The sequence below is a fragment of the Bubalus kerabau genome, chromosome 2, assembly GCF_029407905.1.
Source record: "Bubalus kerabau isolate K-KA32 ecotype Philippines breed swamp buffalo chromosome 2, PCC_UOA_SB_1v2, whole genome shotgun sequence".
Classification (NCBI taxonomy): Eukaryota; Metazoa; Chordata; class Mammalia; order Artiodactyla; family Bovidae; genus Bubalus; species Bubalus kerabau.
In genome coordinates, this window is record NC_073625.1 from 179546692 (window position 1) to 179569091 (window position 22400).

At 39.4% G+C, this 22400-nt stretch overlaps 1 protein-coding gene across 7 annotated transcripts in view; it reads right to left on the minus strand.

Moving 5' to 3' along the window:
• PPP2R3A (protein phosphatase 2 regulatory subunit B''alpha) overlaps window positions 1-22400 on the minus strand; it is a 224869-nt gene that overhangs the window by 136158 nt on the left and 66311 nt on the right. For 6 of the 7 annotated variants that reach the window (XM_055569615.1, XM_055569613.1, XM_055569612.1 and 3 more), the window contains one exon: window positions 5919-6185. In XM_055569615.1, coding sequence (XP_055425590.1) covers window positions 5919-6185 — 267 coding nt within the window. Of the gene's footprint in view, window positions 1-5918; window positions 6186-9736; window positions 10442-22400 lie in introns of those variants that run through there. The other variant, XM_055569617.1, reaches the window with a different exon arrangement.

Consider the following 22400-nt stretch of genomic DNA (forward strand, 5'->3'; position numbering starts at 1 on the left):
TTTCCCCAATCCCAAGTCTCCCTTTCATGAGGAATGGTAGTATGCCAAGAAAATGCTCTTATATGTGATAGGCTATTGGCAACTGCCTGGAAAATTAAAAGAACAGCCTGTATTATGGAGGTGGTGGTGCAGAGCCACAAAAAGAGAGAGAAAATACAGAGAGAGACTGGGTGGGACTGGCTTGCCAAAGTACTTGAAGCTCCCAACATTACAGTCACTACCGATTTTTCAGAATTGGAAGGGATCAGGAATCATCTAGCTCATCCTTGGGAAGTGGTCACCAGCTCAGCTGAAACACGTTCAGGGCCTGTGCACTTACCATCCTGTGGGACTACGTCCACTATTAAACCACTTTCATTTCCTTGGATTATGATTTTTATTCAGAAGACTTTGTTAAAATGTACATGTCAGCTCATAAAGAGTAGCAAATCACTGGGATTAACATTTACAAATTTATTATGGAGAACAGTGTGGAGATTCCTTAAAAAACTGGAAATAGAACTGCCATATGACCCAGCAATCCCACTGCTGGGCATACACACTGAGGAAACCAGAAGGGAAAGAGACACGTGTACCCCAATGTTCATCGCAGCACTGTTTATAATAGCCAGGACATGGAAGCAACCTAGATGTCCATCAGCAGATGAATGGATAAGAAAGCTATGGTACATATACACAAAGGAGCTTTACTCAGCCATTAAAAAGAATGCATTTGAATCAGTTCTAATGAGGTGGATGAAACTGAAGCCTATTATACAGAGTGAAGTAAGCCAGAAAGAAAAACACCGATACAGTATACTAACACATATTTATGGAATCTAGAAAGATGGTAACGATAACCCTGTATGTGAGACAGCAAAAGAGTATAGAACAGTTGTACAGAACAGTCTTTTGGACTCTGTGGGAGAGGGCGAGGGTGGGATGGTTTGGGAGAATGGCATTGAAACATGTATATTATCATATGAGAAACGAATCGCCAGTCCAGGTTGATGCATGATACAGGGTGCTCAGGGCTGATGCACTGGGATGACCCAGAGAGATGCGATGGGGAAGGAGGTGGGAGGGGGGTTCAGGATGGGGAACGCATGTACACCCGTGGTGGATTCATGTCAATGTATGGCAAAACAAATACAATATTGTAAAGTAATTAGCCTCCAATTAAAATAAAGTTATATAAAAAAACACAAAAAACAAATTTATTATGACCCAAAGGCAGAAACCTAAGCGATATGGTACTGAGTAGATACATTTTGAAGTGGGTGTGAAAGGACTGACCTATTTTTCTTGTAGTAGGACACCCCGAGTAGTCAAGGGTTGAGCAGCATGAAGGTATCAAGCCCTTGGAGAAAATACTAAATGCAAAAACAAGAAGGGCAGTGGATGGCAAGGGCTGCAGATAGTACACTTTGACTGTCTTTTAAAAATGTAGGTATTTCTCTGGTGGTCCAGTGGTTATGAATCCATCTTCCAATGTAGGGGACTTGGGTTTGACCCCTGCTGGGAAAATAAGATCTCACATGACGTGGGGCAACTAAGCCCATGCACCACAACGAAAGAAGCCCCCATGTGTGACAACTAGAGAAAGCCTGCATGCCCCAAGACCCTGCACAGCCAAAATAAAATAAGTTAATAAAAAAAAATTCCTCTGAAATCAGAGAAAATAAGTATACTTTCCTGCTATTTAAAAAATAAATGTATGACTGGCCTGCATCTTCTTAAAAACAGAATTAACGATAAAAGGAGCAAGGAGATCAATACAAACCTAAAAAAAGTAAATAATACTAATCTGAGGGCAACAGAATAGAGACTTTTATAACAAAGGAAAGAACAAGCTCATGCCAAGGCTCTTCACAAAGGAAAAGACAGGATGACAAGTGAGGAGGTACAGGACATGCTGAAAATGGGTTTAGGAAACAGGTTTAGAGAAGGCAAGTGTCAGTGTTGCTGGAGCCAAGAAAACTTGATTAACACCTATAATTTCATCTAAAAATGACCCAACAACATAAAGAACTAAATGCAAGTTGTCTAATGATATGTAGGAAGAGATGCTTGCCCAAGAGTTGTAAGGTTCTTTAACATTTTAAAATGTCTCATGCTTGTTATTTTACTCAGTCCTGACATGACCCCATACAGGAGAGGGCAGGCATTTTTATTTCATTCTGCAGACAAAGAAATAAAGGTACCAAGAGGCTACTTGTAGGCCACAGGCAAGAGGGCTAAGCTGGTGCCATGTCAGCTAGTGAGAAGAGCTGGAGCACTCTGTACAGTTCAGAAGATAGCTTCATTCTTCTCCCTCAGATTCTCCCTCTGCTCCCTCAAGCCTGTCAGAGGCTAAAACTCAGTGGTGCCAAATACTTTCCTTGCTGTTGCTCAGTTTCTGTTCCTATGCTGCTTTTGTCCCTCTTAGATCATTCTCTATTCGTTTCTTCTCCGTCACTTCATAAAGCTGTGGAGATCAGTCTCTCCAAGGAGCTAGGACAGTCTGCAGAACAAAGAGTGGTGGAAAGGCTGGTGTAGTGAGTCCTAACAGACTGGCCATAGCTGAGAACAAGTTGGATTACATGGAACTAGCGAACTGGAAGACATGATTAAATAAATTTTTTAAAATAGATGATTTTAAGAATAAAGAGATAAAATCCAATAAAATGAGCTAATATAGTGCTTGTGAGGCCATTATACACACACCCTCATCTTCCATGCAATGCCAGTCCACTTTGCTACCTAAACTGACAATTAAGGTCTGAGGGCAATGAACACAAACGCTTGGCACTCCTGAATGGAATTTAGAACTATAGTCAAGCACAACTCAAGTTAATCACATATGTATGTCTATACTGGCTATTGTGCCACATGATAATTTGGTATAAACAGTAAATTATTATGTAAATGACTGTTACTATGGCTAAACAAGTTTTCTATCTTTTTTTATAATTAAAAAATTTAGAGGGTGGGACGATTTGGGAGAATGGCATTGAAACATGTATAATATCATATATGAAACGAGTTGCCAGTCCAGGTTCGATGCACGATACTGGATGCTTGGGGCTGGTGCACTGGGATGACCCAGAGGGATGGAACGGGGAGGAAGGAGGGAGGAGGGTTCAGGATGGGGAACACATGTATACCTGTGGCGGATTCATTTTGATATATGGCAAAACCAATACAATATTGTAAAGTTAAAAAATAAAATAAAAATTAAAAAAAAAATTTATTTTTGGCTGTGCTGGGTCTTCGTTGCTGCGAGCAGGGGCCACTCTCTAGTTGCGGTGCACAGGCTTCTCATTGTGGTAGGCTCCCCTGTTGTGAGCATGGGCTATAGGGCATGAGGTTTCAATAGCTGTGTCTCTCAGGCTCTCGAGCAAAGGCTAAATAGTTTTGGCACACAGGCTTAGTTGCTCTGCAGCATGCGGGACCTTCCCGGATCAGGGATAGAACCTGTGTATTGGCAGGCGGATTCTTTACCCCTGAGCCACCAGGGAAGCCCCAGTTTTCTCTTTTTAAACTTCTCTATGTTGTCAGCTGTAACACTGGCAGTTTTTCCTGATGCCACCTACAGATAGATCCCCACTGTCTGTGAACAGGGAAGTCCTCCCTCTGACTCCCCAGCACCAACCCCTTCCCTGACCTGACTACACTCTTGCCTACACTCCCCGTGACCACCTGGAGTCCTCAGGCTCCCTGCTGTCCTCTCACTGTGCGTTCACTCTGGAGTGCTGGTGGGCCGCTGAGCCACAGGCAGGGAGGGCTCCCACGAGCCAGGTGGGAGCGCCAGAGCAGGAGGGTGGAGGCAGCATGCAGGAAAGCTCCTCAGGCAGGGGCTGGGAATATTCAAGAGGAGGAAGGTTGACCTGAGACCTTCAAGACAGAGCAGGCTGCAGGTCTCTGACAGTGAGGCACTGATCCCTTGGATTGGCTCTCCAGATATGGGGAGCCCAGCAGAGCACAAGGGAACTACCACAGTGCTCAATCTGCAGTTTCTCCTGCTTGTTTGCTCAAACTTGTTCAAGAAGCCTCCTGTCTCTCTTACACAAACCATTGCCATGTTAGACACACCCTGTTTGGCATTTATGTGATTAACATGTTATCTTCAAATGCAGATTTAATTCATCTCTGCTAAATTCTCTCTCTTGGATTTAGGTTCAACATTCCAGCCCATTCAGATAATTTACCACCTTGATTCATAATAAAATAGTCATCTCTCAAAGCATGGGGTAAAAAATTGCAAATGCCCTGAAGAGCATATAATTTATTTGAGTGGATACTGCTTAGTAGAAGTGGCTGATTTTATATTAGCCCACTTCAGGGGAGATAAGGTAAAAACAGCATGATGCAGGAGTCAGAGGACATGTCTCTTGACATGTACAAACTGTGACCTCAGGTACATACTTCAGGGATATCAGTTTCCTCATGTTGCCATAGAGTGGAAATAGGTGAGATCGTCTTTCTAGAATGAAAGAGTTAGTTTTTCACTAGAAACACCTAAGGTGTCAACAAGAAAGCAAGACTGGGGGATGATGAAAAAAGGAGTAAAAAAATAAAGAATTTTCATTTTCTTGAAAATCACTCTACTTACACATTAACAGCAGTAACAAATGTTCTGGGGTTAGAAGTAGGAAAGCAGAGGGGGCATGACAGGGCAGAGCCTTAGAGACTGGTGATGTGGGAGTGGAGAAGAGAAGGCCATTTTGGAGGGGAGAAGCATGAAAGCCCAGATGCACAGGCAGGCGCAGGTGATCGGGCAGATACAAGGAATAGTAGTTTGGATTTTATCCACAAAAGTGGTAGTTTTCAAACTTTTAAATATGCTTCCTGAAGACAGAGATAGTGTTCCGAGTAGAAGGGTGCATGGGGCCTTGGGAACTCCCTCTTGGTGTTTCCTTGCCCACGTGAAGCCCTTACCCTGCTAACCCCTCTGTCTCTTGAAGCACAGCTGGAGACCACTGCTAAATCCTGAGGTTGGATCTGACTCTTCAGAATAGTGTATGTGCATGACCAAAACAGAACCCAAACGAAACAAAGCATCCTATAGTTCAGGGGTCCCCAAACCCTGGTACTGGTCCTTAGCCTGTTAGGAACTGGGCTGCACAGTAGGTGGTGAGCAGCAGGCAGGCAAAATTTCATCTGCGGCTCCCCACCACTTGTGTTACTGCCTAAACCATCCCTCCCTCACCCCCTTGTTCCACGGAAAAATTGTCTTCTGTATGAAACCAGTCCCTGGTGCCAAACAGGTTGGGGACTGCTGCTATAGATGGTAGGAATCCTTGCATTTTGCTGAGCTGGGGAATGACATGATCAAATATAAACTGGTGGTTATGCTCAGTATTAACTGTTCTAGGAGGAGGCTGGAAGTGCAGAATCCAGTTACCGAAGGTGCTACAGTAGTCCAAGGGTTAGGGACTAAGAGCTTAAATTAGAAGCAGCTGGATGTATTGAGAAGTATCAAAGACTTGCAATAACAAATCCATCTATTTCTAGAAGAATCCCAGCATTGAGTTCGCCTAATAGTTCCTTGTCTGGCTTCAGGGCAAGGAATTATGATCAACGAATGAGAATAAAAAAAGAGATTTGTATTCAACAAGGGGATTTTTTCTAACAAGTAAAGCTATTTAATGATGGAACAGGCTGCTTGGCAACGGAGTGAGTCTCCTGTCACTGAAGGCACTCAAACAGGAAATTTATGTTTTGGTGATGCCATGAATGAAATTCCTATATTAAATGGGAGGTTGGACTGGGAGACCACTAGGGTTTTTTTCAAATTGTACCATAGCTAATATATCAGTATCAAATATATTTTTTTCAATGTGGAAAAAAAACCCTCCTATGCATGCTTCAAAATAGAGAGCAAGGAGGCAGTAAAGAGAGGGAGATTGGGATAGCTAGAGGAAGGGAGATTATACATCATTTAGTAGTTACATTACCTTTGCAATTTTTCCCATTTCATAAACGTCTGCTTTCTGATCTTCAATATCCATGAAAGCAGCTTCAATTCTGCTTAGAGTTTGTTCATGATTACTGCAGGCATCAGGGAGTCCTTCAGGAAAGTAGAACCGTGGAATGTTGATGGATAATGTCGCACTCACAACATTATTCACGTGAGGAACAGGGGAGGGAGGTCGGGGGCTACTTGGAAAGGGGGCTGGAGGTGGAAGTGGTGTTCCAGGTTTCTTTTCTGGTTTATTTTGAATCTGTAAGGAAAATATGAGACACAAAAATTCTAAACAGTATGTATTACTAGAAAATCCTCACCAGTAATAGGAAGTTAAATAGAAGCAGTATAGATGAAGAGCTCACTATACTCAAGGGGGCAGGCATGCTCTGAGGGAATGCTTTTCTACACTGAATCAATCAATATATTACTTATCTGCCAATACCTGAATTTACAAAGATCTGTGCTTAAAAAGTCCTACAGTATGTTTTCCGTGAGGATGTGGAAGAGTGATGTCAGCTGACATATTAAAGGATCTCCAGGTGAATTCTCAGTCTGTTGGACCTGGATTAGTAAATTCTTCTTGGAGACTGTTTTTGGTCTTTCTGTACATTTTCACCTGTCCTTCAACAGGCAGATAGAATGAGTTCCCTTTAAATATGTAGATCTAAAATATATTGTGTGTGGGGGTCCTTCTACCTTCTTCCTTGGTTTGGCTGTATCTAGGTATAATCATTGCAAGTGTCTGAGCAAAGAAAGTCTTTGTTAAGAAAATTAAAGCATTTTAGTTTTAGAATATCTTCTCCCAGGCTCATTTACTTTCAACCAGGGGCATGCCATTTTTTCTGAGATGCACATTTCTCTCATTCCTGGTAGACCCCAACAGGCAAAGATCATGGTCATTAACTTCACCATGGCCAAACCCTCTTTACAGTTTATTAATTCATTAATAGTTTATATTATCCCTTTTCCCAAAAAGGACCTGATGTGGTAAACCATAAAGAGACACAGAAAGGACAGTATAAAAAAAGTGGGGGGCATTGGGGAGAGTAAGATTATCCATGATTTAGGGAAAGGGGTGGGGAGATACATTACTATTCAGGTAAAAGTTTAGTTTACCAATGAAGACTAAATTTAGTTCTGAGATTCCTAGCAGAAAAAGCAAAAAAGATTTCATGAAGATTTTCAGAGATTAATTTCTATTCTTAATTTTGAGCAAATTATCTATCAGAGCTCATGAGCATGGTACTATTAGATGCTACATAAAGTATGAAAAATGGATATGACTGTTGACTAGCTAAATTTATTTTAAATTCCCTGTGAACTCAAAATATTACTCCACTGTTCATCTTTCTTAAACTATGTCCTAATGCCATTCCTAAGGTCTGAACAATGGTTTATCAGTACGAAGCAGATCTGAATGTCATATTCCCTTCTGACATGTGGACTTATAATATGATTTTTAAATTCAGGGTAAAATTTTTAGCTACCTTTGAAAAGCATGAGTATTACAGGAAGATAGGCTTCATTCACATAAATATGTGATAAATATGATTTAATCTCCTACTTTTGTTAAACATGGCCCATTTTTCATGTTAATATCTGACATTAACACAGAGTAGAGTCTGCTCATATATTAACACTATTAAGGATGTGAAGGTCGGTTGTCACACCAAGCCTTTACTGCAGTACAAGGATATTACCAATATAAAGCAATAGTCAAGGAAGAAGTGGCAGAGGGAAGTGATGCCAATGAAATACAAAAAACTTAACAAAAAACAGTGATGGGTTACTAGCTCTGTGACCTCAGGACAGTTACTTAACCTTTCAGAATTTCAGTAATAAAATAGATTATAACCCCTTCTTCTTGGAAGGTTGTTGTGAGGATTAAAGGAAATTACAGGATGTAACACAGGGAAATGGCTCAAAGATGCCAAAGGATAGGGTTCTCAAAAGATTAAACATAACGTGGCATGGTCTTTCAGCTTCAATAACAAATAAAATAATAATTTACACTTGTAAGGCAATTTAAAGTTTACACAGTACTTTCAAGTCGACAAACTGATAATCTATTCTAAGTAATATTTCTCTCTGCCTTGGTGCTAAACCTGCAACTATTATTACACAGTCCTATGAGTCAATAACAGAAGAAACCATTCTTAAATTTCTAAAATAAGGCATATAATTCTTCAGCAGCTTTACTTAGGTCATTTGTATTAATTGTCATTTCCTTTCTATTATTCTAAAATTCCAAAGAGATTTGTGAGACTACAAGCATACAATTGTCAAAAGTCTTTTTTGTTTCCCCAAAATGTTGCCCATAGTGTGACAGCCAGGGCAGTTATGGATAACTTCAGGGCAGTTATAACCATAGAATTAAGGCCACAGTCCCAATGGAGATGCAACTCAATAGTCGAGTGAACACACACTACTGGAGAAGGTTTAGAGCAAGCCTTTCATTGTTTTTGCTTTTGCTTTGACAGAAGTAAGTGACATTCAGAACAAACTCAGGCCATCTGTCAAAGTTTTAATTTGAATAGGAAAATATTCAATTATATAATAGCCTACCTTGCTTTCCTCAGTGTACTTAACATAGAGCAGTTCACTAATAGGCAAGTATTTATTAATTCACTGTGTAATTCCGTATTTAATAAAACTGATATTAATATTTAAAGGGAAAAGAAAAAGAATGCATTTATTCTGAACTTTTCAGGCATACTGATTTACTTTTCACTGAGTTCAATAGGAGACGTATAATTTAAACCTTAAAGGAGTTTAATAAAACTGACACTTTACAACATTATAGACTAAAACAGTAATATAAAGTTTGTCAGATTTACTAAGTTTAGCATCTGCCCACTTTGATAAAACTTTTTCATTCATATCTAGGATTAAAAGAGAATTAAAAGAGATAAAGAGAATTAGCTGTGCAGAGTATCTCAGCTCTCCATAACTTTACAGTATCATTTAGATAGTCATTCTGGACAGTACCCTAACGCTATTATGTTAGTGTAGCATTTCCAATACTTGACCATTTTTTTCCTGTTTTTAAAAAAGCAATTTCACATGGTTCAGTCAAATAATCTGCAATTACTGTAGGTCAGAATAACTATGAAACTGTGGTTTCTTGCTGGATTCTGGATGCCCGTCATGATATGGCTCACAATTTGTACTGTATTCAATGCTAGGCAACTTGTTTCATGAGATACTAGACCTATGGTTGTGAGCAAGTAAGCATGGTCTCTGCAGACAGAAATGACTCAACCTCACAGCTGAGGGAAGACATTCTTTCACAACCCAGAAGTAACTGCCATGCTTTATTACCTATACACAGTATATCATACACACACAACTGCTGATATATGTAAAAAGTCTTTTCAAAAAACCATGATTATTAGCATCAGTATTCCTTTTTAAAAAAGATTACAAATGTATGCATGTTAAAACAAATTTAGTCTACTGATTCAAAGTGCAAACAGGCTTTTAATATGGAAATTCTAATTTCTCAAAGATATTTTTATGAAAAATTCTAAAGTACAAAAAATTTGTTAAGTTGTATTTATTGTCTCTAAAACTGGATTCTCCCTCTACAAGAGAAAAATGTGAGTACTGTACTTCAGGTCCAGAAGGTCTATTTTTAAACCTGTTGGAATCTCTCTACAAATAGCTTTCTGGAAATAGCTGAATAGAGGACACAGATTAATTCCTTGATCTAATATCAAGTGAGCTGTAAAATTATTTGTAAGTTAGTTCACTGGGTGGTTTTATTAGTAATAAAAATATTTTAAAAGAAACACCCAAGTTTCAAACCTGTGTCTGCTGAAATGACTTCAGCCGCTTCTTAAACCGTGACGGGAGAACAAAATCACAGCCCCTTGCCAGGAAAGCTAACTCTCCCCTTAAATCCGGGTCCCTTCGTAGAGATGTTTCCTTGATCATCATCTTTGAAAAGTGGATGTTTACTTAGCAACTGTCCAGCACACTTCTGAAGATAGTCAGATTTAATACGTTGTCAGTCTTGTCAGGTAGAAAGGTTATTTTTTTCTTCTTTATCTCCCAAAGAAATTAAGTTCAAGCATTGTGCTCTCCCAGCCTCCAGGGACCACAATCCATGCTTGTACTGACATGCAGCTGGTTCCCAAGTAAAGCCTGTGGCTCCCAAGACCTGCTCATAATTTTCAAGTAAGAAACGGGCTGCAATGGGCCTGCTGCTCCGCGTAGGTAGCTTTATGTCAAATTGACCTGCCCATGTAGAGAATACAGAGCCTTCTGGGAAAGGAAGCACCCACTACTCTGCACACCAAAGTTAGAAACATTACAGCTGGACCTAAAAATAGTGACTTCTCAGATAAAGCTAACTTCTTAAACTCAAGAGTATATGAGGTGTCAACCCACATAAAGCAGTTCCTGCTCAAGCTAGAAGAGAATGTGTAGAGGATTTTTGATTTTGTTACTTAATATTTTATGACCAAAAAAACAAAAAAAACAAAAAAAAAACATGCTGCACCTCAAATGTGAAACTATCATTTTAACTATCATTTTAATTAAAAAAAATTTCCTTATTAGAAGGGAAGCAAATATCCAACACCCCCTAGATATATCCACAGGATGTTTGCAGAAAAATATGGAGAAAAACACTTTTATTCTCAAATGGGAATATACAAAGAGATCTGTCAAGTTTCAGATTTTAAAATTAAAAAAATTTTCTGGTTTGTTTGCAGAAGACTATCTTAGTGATCAAATATACTTTTCTGAAGTGATTCTGAATCTGGATACATTTGAAAATTTATTGTCAAAGAAAGTGACAGAATTCCAAAAGAAAGCAGATTTAGATGCAGAGAAGTGAATGAAATTTGGCTATAGTAAAGGTACAAAAGATGATCACACAGCAGTGACATACAGATCTTGAATTTGTGAGACTTGTTTTTCTTAAGAAGCTTTGAAGAATTCTCAGATTTAAAAAATATTCTATTATTTTATCATATATTGAATAGCTGCCTTAATTATTTACAAGTGAATCAAGTACTCAGTCATATTTAATATTCAGAATTCAATATTTATTTTCAATCACCCACATTTAAATCCATATTGATTTTCTACTAATTGAAAGTATTAATCAAACATTACCAAATAAACCCCCTAAACCAAAAAGAGCTTATGATTCTCTTCTGCTGAACCTTTGTCTAATTAGTGGGAATTAAATTCTTCAGTTTTGACAACATTTTGTAACATGTATATTTGGCTTATATATCTAAATCCATAGTTTTCAAATTTCTTAAACTGTAGAATTCTCCCCTCATACAAAATCTTACCTGACAGTTTTTAGTATATATTCTGATTGAAAGAGGATTACACTGAAAGCATTGGGCTAATGCTTTAACCTGGGCCTTTCCTTTGTGCCCCTAATTTTCCTCATTTCAGGCTGACTCTTTGAGCTAGGTGGCTTCCCCTACACTCTTGTTTATAATACTCTAATTCCTCCTTCGTTATTTACCTCTAAATTAAAACATTTAATAAGTTTGTTATGAATGCAACTGGGTTTTTAGACTTGTGAAATAATGCTTTTTCAATTAAAATCACATCTTTGCTGTATTTCTCCCCTTCCCAATATCAACCTGTGGCTTTGGGGGGTGACTTTTCATCCCCTTCCTGAGAACACTCCTCAAATTATATACACATTAACCATCCTTCAAAATTCAACTCAAATTTTACCTATTTCATAAAGGATTACCTATTTAAGCCCCCTTACTGCAATTCTCTTAATAAAATACTGTAGAATCTTTCTTGAATGATTCCATTTATTCTCTGGATGAGCCAATGCTCTCTCTCCATTTCATCTATAAAAGAAAACCACCAATGCCCTGGACACACTGATTCATGGCTAATAGTTTAGTTTCTGTTATGCTCTCATGTGTCTTATCTCAGTAGCTGAGTTTAATGCTAAGAGCTAGTTGTACTCATTCCCACTTATTTATACTGGTTGTACTTTTCACAGTAATTATTTAATTCATAAACTAATGAGTGTGGAAAAAAGAGTTGATATTTTTATAATTGAGGGGAAGACTCTAAAGGCAAAAAAAATACTGAAATTTTGTCACTGTAAAATTAAATTATTGGTGCGATAAAAGAAAAAAACATTAAAATCTACAAGGTATCTACATTCAAACTGTTTTACTGCTGACTTAAGTTCCTGGAAATAAGGGAACAAATGTACTAAGTATGATTTATTAAAGAAAGATGTCATGAAACTTCAATTTCCAACTATGACACTTATTTCCAAAGAAAAGACTTTGGCACTACATTAAAAGATCTGAATACTTGATGTCTGAATTAAAATAAAATGTTTAACATACACATTTTACAGAATACATAGAGTTTATGATGTCCTACTGAGTAACTACCCATAACCCAATCATGTTCAGGTAAATGGGCTTCTACTGTAATATTTTATAACCTGACAATATTTTCCAAGTGTCTAAACTCTTGAGGGTAGGGTCAATTTTAAAGTCACTCAATCATTCAACAAATATTTTTCTGATGCTTTTTATATGCAGTTCCTTTGCCGAGTGCTGAGGATATGGAGATAAAGAAGTGATCCTTTCTTCATTGCACCTAGCACAATCTCGGTTTAGAGCAAAGGACAATGAATACTTTCATTTCATTTACTTCTCATAAATCTTTTGAGTTTCAAAGCCAGAACAGTGGTTAAACGTCTGGCCTGCTATCCCTCTTAGGCAAGAAGAAAACATTTCTCCGTGTCTTGTGATGGCGAAATAAGCTCTAAGTTTTTATTTATCCAAGTGCTTTCCCAAAAATTCAGAGGGGAGAAAAGGCCAGGTCCCTTAAAGGGAGTTAGGGAAGAAATGGTCTGTGGCAATGAGTTACTGATGGAGAAAGACTATTTTGAAATTTATTTGCCTTTATCTTATTTACTTGTGTTTCTATGTAAGTATACCTGCTTGGTTCTAGAAAGAATCTGAGAATGTGAGCTGGTTTCAAGAAGTATATGATAACTAGAACACAGCAGCAAAGAACATGGGTTTTAAAGTGACCTCTTCTTTACTGGGAAAAGGTCAAACATAAGGAATTTCACTATTAATTCAAAGACAGTCTATAATCTACTCTCTTCTCTATTTTAATCACAGAGAAAAGTATACAACCCTTGAGGCTGGGTGCTGGAAGGGAAAAGCTGTTTCTAGGTGAGAGGTTTCCCTGGAGGGACTAAACAGAATGAGGAAGAACAGAAAACTATAGTTTATAAATTCAACTTGAAAAGATGGAAAGTTGCGCAGTTTTAATGGAAAGAGTGGACTGTAAGGGTCTTCCCAGTGTCCTTCTGGAATAAACCATGAGATATTCTCTCCTGCCCTCTGCAGCATACATGAAGTCTCTCATAGCAAGAGAGCTAGCCAACAGTAGGTGTCTCCTGCACAGCAACCTGCATCTCTTTTTTGGCCTGCAAATCATTCATGTGCATACACTGCCTGAAGACCCAGGTTGTCCTGTCTGGACCACAGGCCCAACCTGGGTCTTCAGGGCAGCTGTGCTGACTAGAGGATGAGAAAGACTGGTGCTCTCTTGTTCTGAGAATGACTGAGATAGATCAGGTGCTACCTCAAGATCCAGCCGCCTCAGCTGGGCTTCCTTTCCTATCTTATCGTTCTATATATGTTCTCCCAGAGCAAACATGCTTGAGTAAGGAGGATAACCTTTCTCAAAGAGAACAAGTTTGGTGGTGGGTTCTTGAGTTACAGGGTTTTATAGGCTCCCTGCCAGGGGTAAATAGAAGAGAGGCTGGTCTCTCTGAAATGACTCTAAAAACTAAAGAATTGTTTTAGGGTAGCCTCCAGTATATCAAGTGAGAAAAGATATTCCTTCATCGTGTCCTGAAATGACCTGCAGAACTGAGGCGTGAATCCAGAAAGAGCTTGCATCCTGAAGGAGGGTGACAGTGGGAGGAGACAGAGGATAAAACTGCATATGACACCAACATATTCTGTTTTTGTAGAATTCACTTTTTGAAGCTTAGTTTGAAACTCAGGATGGATTTTCCAGAGCTTTCCAAATCCTTTCACAACTCTTTGCCCTTCCCCACCAGTTCTATGGGACGTTTTAAGAAAATAAAAATGGGTTGATTACACAAGATAGAGAAAATTTTGAATACCTGCTGAAGATGTAAATCACTTATTTTGAATTATATAAAACTGCTAAACAGTTAATGTTGTATATGCAACATTTTGTCCTAAAATAAGTCTAGCTTTTATTTTACAAACCAACATGTAAAGTCATACCAGCCTCAAATGAAGATGACTTTGGAGATTGAGAGAACAGCATCCACCAAGGTCTCAGAGTTAAGACCTGGTTGGAACAGACAATGCAGCAAAACCATCAACATCTGAGTGAAGCACAGCAAACCTGGAAATCAGCTCAGCTGTGAGGACCTGTGTTGAGGTGAAGATCAGAACCAGGTCCAGAAAGCAGCAGAGTCATTCTAAATTCACATCAAAAGATTTTGCTCATAAGATGCTACAGGAGAAAAAAAAGTTACATATTAAAGAGGAAGTTCTGCTACATGAAGAGGGTACTTCTGATTTTAAAAAGGAAGCTGCCTGTTTCGAAAAACTTGAAAATGCTAAATCAAAAGCCTTTCTGTCTACATGAAAACTTGTATGTGAATGTTCATAGTAGTGTTATTCACAGTAGCCAAAAAGTGGAAACAACCCAAATGGCCATCAGTTGATTGACGGATAAACAGAATGTGGTATATTCCTACAATGGGACATTGTTTAACCATAAGAAGGAATGAAATACTGACACATACTACATGATAAACCTTTAAAGCATTTGCTAAGTGAAAGAAGCCAGACACAAAAGACCACATATTGTATGATTCTGTTTACATGAAATGTCCAAAATAGGCAAATTCATAGAGATGGAAAGATTAGTGATTGCCAGGGGCTGGTGGCTGAGGGGGTGGGGAGTGACTGCTAATGAATACAGATTTTTTGTGAAGTGATGAAAATGTCCTGGAATTAGTGCTGATGGTTACATAATCTTGTTGAATATACTAAAAACCACCCCAGTACTCTTGCCTGGAAAATCCCATGGACGGAGGAGCCTGGTGGGCTGCAGTCCACGGGGTCGCGAAGAGTCGGACTCGACTGAGCGACTTCACGTTGACTTTTCACTTTCATGCATTGGAGAAGGAAATGGCAACCCATTCCAGTGTTCTTGCCTGGAGAATCCCAGGGACAGGGGAGCCTGGTGGGCTGCCATCTATGGGGTCACACAGAGTCAGACACGACTGAAGTGACTTAGCAGAGCAGATACTAAAAACCTATGAATTATGCACTTGGTGTGGTTGTATTTTATTAATGTATAAACATAAAGTGATATAATAAACATGACAGGGCATATAGTTGTTTTAACTGAGGTTCAGCCGATGTACAATATTATATGTTACAGGTGTACAATGTAGTGATTCTTAATCAGGCACTTTATTTTTTTAACTTTTAATTTTTGTATTGGAGTATAGCCAATTAACACTGCTGTGATAGGTTTCAGGTGGACAGCAAAGGGACTCAGCCGTACATATTGAATTAGGCACTTTTAAAAGGGTAAATTTTATACTATTATATTTCAATTTTAAAAAGTCTTTCTCATCTTGGATCTAACTGGCAAAGCAGTTATTAATAAAAAAAAAAGGTATAATAACTTGGAATCACAGACTTCGCTTAAAATATCATCATAAAGCTTTAACAGAGAAAACTGATTATAAGCCAATTAGTTAATTACTCTTAATCCTAAATTTTTATATCCTCATTTATGCTCCAACTTGGTGTCTTTGCATTATTTAATAGCTTGCTCTGTTTTGCCAGTAACATTATTTTACTCTTAAGTAATGAAGCACTGGAGTGGGGAATGCAGCCTGGGTGGCTGTGGTGATCTATGGCTTCTTTGCTCCTCTAGCCTTAACTTCACTGGTTGCAGAAAAACAGGAGCAGATCTGATAAGCATTTCTGTGTCTTGCTTCAACTGCATCGAAATGATAGGAACACATTCCATGACCATTAACAGAAAGAACCCACAAATCTAGTATTTTAACCTCTCAGTGTTCCTAACACTTGGGAGTAGATGTTCTTCTGGGATCTGGGGCAGGGAGAGATAATTAAGAACCTAAAATTATTACATATGATAATTCTTGGATGTCTACAACTTCTGGTTCCTAGAGTACTGTACTTCTTAGTCTGCCTTTCTTCTTCCTCAGTAATTACTTCAAGTAGAGACTGCTCATTACAGAGCATAAGAAATTCATTTTGGGCTCATAAATATGTCAGACAACTTAAGTTAGAAGGAATAGAGGGTTTCTAACCCACTGACACTGCCATGTTGAATATCAGTGAATGCACAGTGGCAGTACTGTAAAATACCTTGCCCCCCTAAATACCTTGCCCCAGTGTCTTTGTGGGGGGTGTGCATGTGTACAGTTTCTCAGTAATTTGGGGTGAATTAAGAGATGTCAAAAGAGAAGGCTAGAATTGATGGTCAAGGACCCTAGGGATGATCTTTATGTTGCAAATATAATAGCTGATGGAGCTGTATCTCCTGCATGCCAAAGTGTCTTTTGAATGCCTGGTTTTAAAGAGGGGAGAACTGCACATGTTTATCAGTTGATGGAATGATCAAAGGGAAAAAACTGATGACTGCAGGGGAGAAATGGGCCGGGGCCTGAGAATATGTATTTCTATCCAGTTCCCAGGTGATGCTAATGCTGTTAGTTGGGAACTACACTTCTAAAGCCACTGACATAAAAACAGGACCAGAGAATGACTAGCTAAAGAAGGGCAGACGACAAGCTCACTGGAGGAGAGATCAAAGAACTGAGAAGCTCATGGATTGGATGCCTCATCTACTGAAAACTCACGAGAATCTTGGCAAGTAGTATTGAAAAGTGTCAAACAGCCAGGAGCTAAAATCATCAAGGAAGGGACCTGGGGTTGGCAGATGACTACAATCAAGGAAGGGTAGGGCTTCCCTTGTGGCTCAGCTGGTAAAGAATTTGCCTGCAATGCTGGAGACCTGGGTTTGAGCCCTGGGTTGGGAAAATCCCCTGGAGGAGGGCATGTCAACCCACTCTAGATTCTTGCCTGGAAAATCCCGTGGACAGAGGAGCCTGGTGCACTACAGTCCATGGGGTCGCAAAGAGTCAGATACGACTGAGCAACTAAGCATGGTGGATAGTGAGTCTGATGACATTAGCTCAAAGCTGGGGGATGGTAGTTTCAGAGAAGTGGGAAAAAGAATAGTCTGAAGTTGCAATGAAATGCAAGAACATTTACCGCTTCCTCCAGATCCAGTGAGACAGGGGGTAGAGTGGGAAAGAAAAGAGTCACCATTTCACATGGCTATAGTATCCCTGGGCTTCCCAGGTGGTGCCAGTGGTAAAGAACCTGCTTGCCAATGCAGGAGACGTAAGAGATGTATGAGTTCAGTCCTTGGGTCAGAAAGATCCCCTGGAGGAGGGCATGGCAACCCATTCTAGTATTCTTGCCTGAAGAATCCCATGGACAGAGGAGCCTGGAGGGTTACAGTCCATGGGGCCACAAAGAGTTGGACACCATGGAAGTGACTTAGCACACACCCTTAGGGAGAGATGGGTTTCAGATAGAACAAGAGGGTAAAGGGAATGTTTAGAAGAGTTTGATGACCTAGGACATTTTGCCAGTGAATGATCAAGAGGGCACAGTGAAAGATTTCAGGGCTGGACTCAGAAACGGGATATACAAGAGTAGGGTGAGGAGGTGAGTGGTTATGTGAACTCCTAGACTTCTGTGGTGACTGATGTAAACAGGGATGAAGGGCTATTAGATTAGTCCTGATTTTAAGGCAGAGAATAGTGAAGCTGTGTGCTGGGTAGGTCCATGAGGGGAACCACGGGCTGACCAGAAGCAATCTGAGTTCTGGGAGCTCCTTTCACTTCTCTTTTGGAGGCTGGGGAGGGCTATACATATCAGGAGTACCTGGATATCTGGGTCTCAGTCTTACTTCTATAAGAACACGTGTAATTTAGAATGTATTTACCCCCCAATTTTTTGATACACATAAACATACTAATTACAAAAAGGGATCACACTGGTATATTTGTTTTACAATTTATATCTTTATCTTGACAATTGATGTGAATAATTAGAAAGGATGGAGATGCAACAGGACCTGATCTCAGAAGACATTAAAGGTAGAGGGGAAATAGCTGTTGAACTCATCCTGTAAATTTATATGTGCCACTGGCCAGATCTCTTTACTTTTATTAATCTCTGTGGTGGTTAAATGAAGTAGAAGGGAGAATAGTTTCTTGCTGTATTGATGAGTGCTTTGATTTCTATTCAAATATTTGCAGCACTGAAGCCAAGAAACTGTCAGCACCTAAAGCTGAGGGAGAAGAAACATTCTCCCTCAATGATATGACTGCTCAATCTTTTTTTTTGTTTGTTTGTTTTTTTTAATTTAATTTTATTTTTTAAACTTTACATAATTGTATTAGTTTTGCCAAATATCAAAATGAATCCACCACAGGTATACATGTGTTCCCCATCCTGCACCCTCCTCCCTCCTCCCTCCCCATACCATCCCTCTGGGTCGTCCCAGTGCACTAGCCCCAAGCATCCAGTATCATGCATTGAACCTGGACTGGCAACTCATTTCATACATGATATTTTACATGTTTCAATGCCATTCTCCCAAATCTTCCCACCCTCTCCCTCTCCCACAAAGTCCATATCTTAATGAAGGTATGATACAAACCTAGAAAGTAAAAGAAGAATGCTTCAGAAGAAGCCTTTAATAAGATTCCAAAAGTGTGTTCTTCTATAATTTCATTTTCGTAATTATTCTACATTTAAACATATATGAAATTATACAATATAGTATCTAAACTTTGAAAAGACTCATAATATTAGATCATTAACCAAGGAAGGCTCTTGATTCCCCCTGGAATGATATCTGAAACACATATTACTGATCAGGGTCAGAAAGAAACAAAGAAAGTTCTAGTAATGGTGCAAATCCTATCCACCTTGAAAGATTTTTCTGACCCTCTTGGGCATCCAAAAACAGACCCAGAGGAGGGAGGAGGGAGGGGGGTTCGGGATGGGGAACACGGGTATACCTGTGGTGGATTCATGTTGATGTATGGCAAAACCAATACAATATTGTAAAGTAATTAACCTCCAATGAAAATAAATAAATTTATATTAAAAAAAAACCCCAAATGCTATACTGAAGGTAAGTGGCCAGAAAAGTTCTTTTCCAAGCTAAATCTGTTGGGATGAAGGTGGGACTTCTAAGACAGGGAAAAGGAATTTTCAGGATTTAAATAAACAGCTCATATGTGGAGGTACTACAATAGGGCTTGAGGGTAAAGTGGTGAATAAGAGAGTGCCTACAGTCTATAATCAAAAGACTTTCATCCTGTGATAAGGTAAAATGATCTACACTCTTAATGGGGTCCTCCCCTCTAGTCAGGGGAGGTGATGGGATTTTCTCCAGAACTCCATAGGTTTTTAGGTGTTACAAGCTAGAGGAATTAAGAGGCTACAGGTCAGGGTAAGATCTGAGTCTTGCTGAGGCATCAGCCTCAAGTCCTAGAAGGGAACCAGTTGTCAGGTTCTTTTGCATGCATCCTTGAGAAGCCAAGGGCCAGGAAAGAGATGGCCTTCAGGCAAGAGAGCACAGTTTCTACTTGAGAAGCAGGCAAACCAGACAAGCAAAAATCCCTTCATTTGATTATCCATTCACTTATTTGTTTATTCATTCAATAAATACTTATTTAATGCTACCATTTGTTAAATAAAGGCCAATGGAGGATAGTGCCAGGCAAAGAAACTTGAAAGGGACTCATAAATCTCTCTGCATGTGCTTATTTTAATATTTCATCTTTATTAGGTAGGTTTGGGAGCTGGAGATTATAATTTTGGAGCCTGAAGTGGTAAAAGAGAAGATGATATGAATCAGGCTGTCAGATAAGACTGTCTGCTTGAAGTGCGACTTAAAACCTGCAAAAAACAATGGGAACTACCCATCTAACCCTTTACTTTATTAGCATGAGTCCTATCAACTATCAACTTAGAATTTGAAATAAGATAAGCAAAGCAGCCTGATATTTTCTTTTACACTCTCTAGGAAGGAGAGTTCTGTTAAGCCAAGTTGACTTACTCTTAATCATCAAGATTAGACTACCAGAGAGCTTGGGTTTGAAATAATGGATTTATGATCTAGCCATCTAGCCTCCCTTACTGGATTCCCCAAGGACCAAAAACTTCTATTTGTAAGATAGATGGAGAAGATTAACATGGACCACAGCCTTGTATAACTTAATGAAACCCTGAGCCATGCCGTGTAGGGCCACCCAAGACGGATGGGGGTCATGGTGGAGAGTTCTGACAAAACATGGTCCACTGGAGAAGGGAATGGCAAACCACTTCAGTATTCTTGCCTTGAAGATCCCATGAACAGTATGAATAGGCAAAAAGATAGGACATTGAAAGATGAATTCCACAGCTTGGTAGGTGCCCAATATGCCACTGGAGAACAGTGGAGAAACAACTCCAGAATGAAGAGACAGAGCCAAGGCAAAAAGAACACCCAATTGTGGATGTGACTGGTGATGGAAGTAAAGTCCGACACTGCAAAGAACAATACTGCATAGGAACCTGGAATGTTAGGTCCATGAATCAAGGTAAATTGGAAGTAGTTAAACAGGAGATGGCAAGAGTGAATGTTGACATTCTAGGAATCAGCGAACTAAAATGGACTGGAATGGGTGAATTTAACTCAGATGACTGTTATATCTACTACTGTGGGTAAGAATCCCTTAGACGAAATGAAGTAGCCCTCATAACAACAGAAGAGTCTGGAATGCAGTACTTGGATGCAATCTCAAAAATGACAGAATGATCTCTGTTCCTTTCCAAGGCAAACCATTCAACATCATGGTAATCCAAGTCTATGCCCCAACGAGTAACGCTGAAGAAGTTGAACGGTTCTATGAAGACCTACAAGACCTTCTATAACGAACACCCAAAAAAGACGTCCTTTTCATTATAGGGGGCTGGAATGCAAAAGTAGGAAGTCAAGAGATATTTGGAGTAACAGGCAAATTTGTCCTTGGAGTACAAAATGAAGCAGGGCAAAGGCTAACAGAGTTTGGCCAATAAAATGCACTGGTCATAGCAGACACCCTCTTCCAACAACACAAGAGAAAACTCTATACATGGACATCAACAGATGGTCAATACCAAAATCAGATTGATTATATTCTTTGCAGCCAAAGATGGAGAAGCTCTATACAGTCCGCAAAAACAAGACCGGGAGCTGACTGTGGTTCAGATCATGAACTCCTTACTGCCAAATTCAGATTTAAATTGAAGAAAGTAGGGAAAACCATTAGACCACTCAGGTATGACCTAAATCAAATCCCTTACGATTATACAGTAGAAGTGACAAATAGATTCAAGGGATTAGAGCTGATAGAGTGCCTGAAGAACTATGGATGGAGGTTCGTGACATTGTACAGGAGGCAGTGATCAAGACAATCCTCAACAAAAAGAAATGCAAAAATGCAAAATGGTTGTCTGAGGAGGCCTTACAAATAGCTGAGAAAAGAAGAGAAGCTAAAGGCAAAGGAGAAAAGGAAAGATATACCTATTTGAATGCAGAGTTCCAAAGAATATCAAGGAGAGATACGAAAGCCTTCCTCAGTGATCAATGCAAAGAAATAGAGGAAAACAACAGAATGGGGAAGATTACAGATCTCTTCAAGAAAATTAGAGATACCAAGGGGACATTTCAGGCAAAGATGGACACAATAAAGGACAGAAATGGTACTGACCTAACAGAAGCAGAAGATATTAAGAAGAGGTAGCAAGAATACACAGAAGAACTGTACAAAAAAGATCTTCATGACCCAGATAACCACAATGGTGTCATCACTCACCAACAGCCAGACATCCTGGAATGTGAAGCCAAGTGGGCTTTAGAATGCATCACTACGAACAAAGCTAGTGGAGGTGATGGAATTCCAGTTGAGCTATTTCAAATCCTGAAAGATAATGCTGTGAAAATGCTGCACTCAATATGCCAGCAAATTTGGAAAGCTCAGCAGTGGCCACTGGACTGGAAAAGGTCAGTTTTCATTTCAATTCCAAAGAAAGGCGATGCCTAAGAATGTTCAAACTGCCACGCAATTGCACACTCATCTCACATGCTAGCAAAGTAATGCTCAAAATTCTCCAAACCAGGTTTCAATAGTATGTGAACTGTGAACTTACAGATATTCAAGCTGGATTTAGAAAAAGCAGAGGAACCAGAGATCTAATTGCCAACATCCACTGGATCATCAAAAAAGCAAGAGAGTTCTAGTAAAACATCTACTTCTGCTTTCTTTACTAAGCCAAAGCCTTTGACTGTGTGGATCACA